At 39.2% G+C, this 6059-nt stretch overlaps 1 protein-coding gene across 1 annotated transcript; it reads right to left on the bottom strand.

Annotated features, from left to right (window-relative positions):
- Positions 1-957: 957 nt before the first annotated feature.
- On the bottom strand, positions 958-5181 carry LOC120290527 (putative disease resistance RPP13-like protein 1). Its single transcript, XM_039306813.1, has one exon. The coding sequence runs from the start codon at positions 5179-5181 to the stop codon at positions 958-960; it is 4224 nt and encodes a 1407-aa protein (XP_039162747.1).
- Between the last annotated feature and the right edge of the window lie 878 nt (positions 5182-6059).

Consider the following 6059-nt stretch of genomic DNA (forward strand, 5'->3'; position numbering starts at 1 on the left):
CAGAGGTAGGCAGCCTATCATTACAATTTCAACCAAACAAGCATAAGTATATTTGCTAAAAATTTCTAGCAAGCTGTGAGCAACAGTTCCTAAACCACCAGAGTTCAAGACCCAACCAGAAAGCGATTTATGGAATATCAATGTTGTCATGTGAAAGCTTGGAGCAATGAGCTGCCTCAAAATTTTATCCCAAATCGATTGCTCAATGCTACGAAGAATCATCATCAACAAAAAAAAGGTTCCTGATTCTAAAGAAAACCATAAAAAGAAAAAAACCACATTCCCTTTCTTCACAATCATGTCACAGCTTCCACAAAACTAAATATCCTTTTAGATTTTCAAAAATATTTATCCTTATTTAGATTGTCTTCACTAGAAGGAAAATTGAGAACATAGCAATGCAACAAATATATTTAATTGCTTCTTCGTTTTTTGATAAATTGCCAAAAAGAGAAAAAAAAAATGAAACAAGACATTGACACTAATAGCATTAGCCCTACCTTAGCAGCGTTCGCGCGTGATCCTTCCAAGAGATTCTGCCAATGCAAGATCACAATGGTATCTACAAAACAACCAAAGTGAATGAGCTTAAGGGCCCAGGAAAAAAGGTGTTGGGAAGAGTACAAACGATAGACGCTGAAAATGCAGAGGACTATGATTGTGGAATGCTACAATTCTTCATGATGGTGCGATTTCATTCACAATTGGTTTAGGCATCAAGCAGAAAATGAGGATATGTCATCAATACAGCAAGAGGCGGCACTGCAAGCGTTTCGCCCTACAGTTTATCGTCCAACGAAACAGAGCCAATCCAACCTAACGAGATCCCCCACCCAAACATCAGTCCGTATTGAGCATTGAATTGAGAAAGTAGAATGGAAAAGAATGCCTTCCAAACCAAAAATAACTTACCCAAACCCTAAGAAAACCGACTGTTGTGTAGATGCACGAATCAATTCATCGGATCCGCTCATCAATGTAGATCTCAGGGATCTCTTGGATGAGGGGCCAATAGTCACTAGTGAGTTTTGCATATTGCTTTTTTAGAATCTTGCATGAATATATGAGCAATTGTTGGAGGGAGGGAGGGAAGCCATCCTCTGGCAAGTACCTCAACTTGGGGCAATCTCCAATCAATAACCATTGGAGAGAGGAGAGACGGTTGCGGAGACCACTCGATAGTCTTTCCGCATTTCTCAAATCATATATGCGAAGACCGATTAGAGAGGAAGGAAAGAGACTCCAGGCATCCTCATCCTTCGAAGGAAACCACTCATTCTCTCCCTCCCCTCCCCTGTCAAAATCAACGCTCAGTCTCTCGAGAGATGTGAGCAGGTGCAAGCCCCACTCTCTCACAGGCTGCTTTAGATTCACGAGCCCTTGAATTCTAAGGACTCGCAATTTGGGAGGCAGACCTCCTTTGGGGAAGCATTTGATATTTTCGCAATAACAAATTATCAACTCCTGGAGGGAAGTAAGATGATGCCACTGATTGGGTAACGACTTTATCATCGAACATGCCCAAAGTGTGAGACTCTGCAGGGTGAGGGGAAGGGGTGGGAAGTCCTCTATCTCTAATGCTAAACACCTCCATATTACCAATTTAGTGAGATTGTTACAGTTGGCAATGTTACAATTGGCAATAGACTTTATCTTAGAACAATTACTAAGATTAAGACTCGAGAGGGTGATGGGAAGGGGAGGGAAGTCCTCTATCTCCAATGCTGGACAATTACAAATATGCAATTGAGTAAGATGGGAGAGCGTGTGAAGGCATTGTGGTAAGCTTCCCATATTTTCACAGCCTTCAATTCTGATTCTTTCAAGCGATTCTATGGTAATCCCTTCCAATGACTCCACTCCCTTACAGTAGTTTATAGAAAGTGCCTTCACAGGAGCAACTCTACCATTGGCAAATGAAAAGGATATCGGAGAGTTATAGGCACTTACCTCAAGAGATTCAAGTTGAGAAATCGAATTATTGCTGCTGAAGTCATCTTGAAGAATATTTAGTTCCATGATTTTTGGACAATTTGTAATCACCAAACGTCTAAGTGTGTGCATCTTGCTTGGAAGCTTTTCTAAACTTGTGCAATCCACCAATTCCATCCTTTTAAGATTATAGGATAGCTCTATCTCTCCTCCTCCTACCACAAAGGATATAAATTGAGGACACTTTTTAATGACTAATTCCTGGAGGCAAGTGAGATTTCGTGTTTCATCTCCATCTTGCCACAAGAATGTTAGCTTGTCACACTGTCCTATATAAAGCTTCTTTAGGTTGCCCATGTAGCTCATAAATCCATGATCAAAGCTAACAAGCTCTATAATACTCTTAATTTTGAGAATGGTCAAAGAAGTCAGGTTGACCAATCTCCTTAAAATCTCCTTACTACAATCCTTAAGGTATAACTCATCGAGAGATGGAAGACATAACTCACTGATTGAGTTATTCAATTGTTGGCATGAATGAATTTCAAGCTTTATAAGACGATTAAGTTGACTAGGCAATGTCCCGACCAGCGAAGGACAACTTTGGACAACAAGATGCTGAAGACAAGAGAATGGGACTTCTTCTTTTGGGCCCCCCACATAAGGAGACCAATCCTTCCATGCCAACATCTCTTTGAACTGCAAAGTAATTAAGGACAAAAAAGGCCTATCACCTCCGTAAAAATTAGAACCTATTATTCTTACTGCATTTAGACCTTTAAGAGATAATTCTCTCAATAAAGGTAGTTGTCCAAGTGAAGGCAACGATGTGACATAAGGACAGTCCCACAAGCACAAAGACACCATCCGAGAATATGATGAACCATCTAACCATGACGGGAATATTGTACCGCCATAATTCAAAATAGTGAGATTTTCAATATCAATATGAGGTCGCAAAGACTCAAGCACCCCTGATTTGTGCTTATCATTCCGAAGCATTCCAAAATCTTTATCCCAATGCAAGAATAATTTTCTTAGGCCTTGCTTTCCTAATAAATTAGCATCAACAGCATCTCTAACATCTTCCACCTTTTGTAAATTTGATATGAATAATTCTCCTTGAAGATGCGACAAGTTGTTTAATTCCTTCAACTGTAGCCCCTTCTCTGTTCCTACCACAAATTTGGACAAGATAGTAAGATTCTTCAAATTACTAATACCCAATGGCATCTTTTTTAGACTTCCTGTATCTCTAATATCAAGATACTGCAAGCTGACCAACTTTGCGATATCTTCAGGCAACTTTGAAAGTCTATGACAACCTCTTAAGATCAAAGCTTGTAATTTGCACAAGCCACCAATTGGCTCAGGTAGCCTTTTGATATAAGTGTCTGAGAAATTGAGATATCGAAGATGTTTTAATTCACCAACACAATTCGGTACCTCTTTGATGTCACAATGACATAATGAGAACACCCTCAAATACTTCAAGTTTGTCAGCAAGTCGTTCAACGCCTTGTTGGAAATAAAGAATTTATTTGATCTTCTACTAGATCCAACACACACCAGAATTAAACTTCTTAATACCTTCAGTCCATGATATGCTCTTAAGCATTTTGATGTAACAAACTGTGATGAGATGAATGATGCATAACGAGTTCTCTTCATAGATGCATCATCTTCATTAACTACCGGTTGAGACTCCCCAAAGCTAGAGCATATCCCACCCTCAATTGACTTTGCTAGATCATTCAACATATCATGCATTGAAAACTTAGATGTGTGGACACTTGATTGTTGAAGAAATGATCTAGATACTAACTCATCAAAGTAATTCCGTCCTAATCTCAATTTATTCTCCTTTATTTTATGTCCATCTAAAAATCCCTCTGCTATCCATAAGAGTACTAGCTCATCCCTCTCAATTTCATAATCCTTAGGAAATACTGCACAATAAGAAAAACATCTCTTCAAATAGGAAGGAAGATGGACGTAGCTCAATTTCAAGATACAAAGAACCTCATTCTCTGCCGTCGGGAGACCCCCTGTTAATTTATTTAAGGTATCTTTCCATTCATCAGGATTTTTTTTATTACGTAGGGCACCGCCCAACATCTTTGCTGCCAAGGGTAAACCTTTGCATCTTTCAGCTATCTTCTTGCCTATTGTTTCAAATTCTAGGTGGCTCTCAAAGTTTGTTTTTTGAAGAGCATGAAAGGCTAATAAGCTTATACAATTATCAAGGGACAATTCCTTCAAAGGGTACGGCGACCCTCCTGTTATGAAAGCAACATCAAGGTTGCGAGTTGTGATGATGATCCTACTTCCCCTAGCCCCCACTTCAAATGGCCTTAAGAGGTCAGTCCATCTTTGGTAGTTGTCATTCCATATATCGTCTAAAACCACAAGAAACTTCTTCCCGAATAGACTGTCCCTCAAACTAACTTGAAGCCCGTTAAAATCTTCGTTCTCCCAGGATTTGTCGGTGATTGAGTGGAAAATATTCTTTGTTATGTTGAAAATATCAAAAACATCGGAGACACAAACCCATGCTTTCCTCTCGAAACATCCATTCACTTCGGCATTATTATACAGCCGCTTAGCCAAAGCTGTCTTTCCAATACCACCCATACCAACTATGGGGACTATTCTCAGGGTGGCATCAGAATTTTCAACCTCATTGAACAATAGTTTGAGCATCTGTGCTTCTTCCTTCTCCCTTCCGAAAAACCGAGGCTCTGGTAGAGAAGTGGTCGGATCCCTTTTGCTGGTGTAGTTAGATCTATCTATAACATTCTCACTCAAGTTTAGATGAGCCTTCCTAGTGACAATCACTTCCAACTTGCCATTGATATCTTGTACCTTTGTTTCAGACAGGTGCAAGTGTCGTTGGCCAAAGACAGGGAACTTCCATTTCCCCAAACCTCTGCTTGTGCTAGATTCTGCCTTTGACTCGACCTGAGCGACTTTGATTGCAAACTCATCAAGCAAGTCTTCCATGTCATAGGCCAAGTCCCTAACACTGTCCAACCACAACTTCACTTGACGGTTACCATTGAGTTGCTTGTCCTCTGCATCAGCCATCACTGCCTTAATTGTGAGCAACATCTCCTTCCACTCCTTAGGCAAAGTTTTGCTGATTCCTTCTCGTTGTGCATAATTCAATGTGGAAGAAGTCAACTTGTCGAACAGGACCTGAAGGAACGAAGCCAAAAAGGAACCCAAAACGATCCCTCCAATGTCCATAGGTGAATCAATCACTGTAAAGAACAACAAAGGTGTTATGGTGAAGCAAAGTGACAATGAGCTAATGGAGAGAGAAAACTGTGAAATCTAGGAAGACCAAGACGATGACCTAGCAAAAAGATTAAATAAAGATCAAGACTTTCAAAGGATGCACATCAAAGGTTAGACAAATCAAAATAAAATACTATTTGTCCATAAGTGCTTGTTACGTCAATTGCTCTCCTTGTTTTGGATCAAGACTTTTGGCTGTTGGACCTTTACTTTTGGCCATCCAAAATAGTCTTAGTATGATCAACTTAGAATGCATGCATATTTTTGTCATATGTGTTATCACTCACGAGTGTTTTGTTGGCTTTTTTGGCATTTGTCTATTCGTAGTAATGTTATGATTTTGATGTCTTTATTTTCTACTTTATTGGTAAATGTGCGATCAATGAAATTTTTTACATGGCAGTTACTGTGCTAAATATTCGCAGCAAGACAGGCAACAATGATTTGTTGAAGGATGTTGAGGTAGTGGTTGATAATCGGGAATCGCCATGATAGGAAAATCGTGGTCCTTTGAACACAATAAGTTCATTAGTGTGATGAGTAGAGTGTAACATCCAGTAGATTATATATTGTTAGTTGATCATGTTGGACTCGTTTACTATTCCAGAGTAAGAGAAAGCAACTTGTTTAATGGATTAGTTGGTGTGCTTATACCATTTTTCTTGTTTAGCAATGAATGAAGCTGACCAAATTAAAAGGACTGTCAAATAAGCATATTTGTGCAACTTAGTAAAATAAATGCTTTTGAAAGATAAAACATTAAGGATCCACCCAATAACGACATCTTATTTTCTGTTATGCATATACATATAATCAAAGACAGTTAA

Source organism: Eucalyptus grandis, chromosome 2 (assembly GCF_016545825.1).
Source record: "Eucalyptus grandis isolate ANBG69807.140 chromosome 2, ASM1654582v1, whole genome shotgun sequence".
In the NCBI taxonomy this organism is placed as follows: domain Eukaryota; kingdom Viridiplantae; phylum Streptophyta; class Magnoliopsida; order Myrtales; family Myrtaceae; genus Eucalyptus; species Eucalyptus grandis.

What these genes read in the sequence shown, in the direction of transcription:
- LOC120290527 (XM_039306813.1), bottom strand. Translation starts at nt 5,181, where the DNA reads ATGGACATTGGAGGGATCGTTTTGGGTTCCTTTTTGGCTTCGTTCCTT.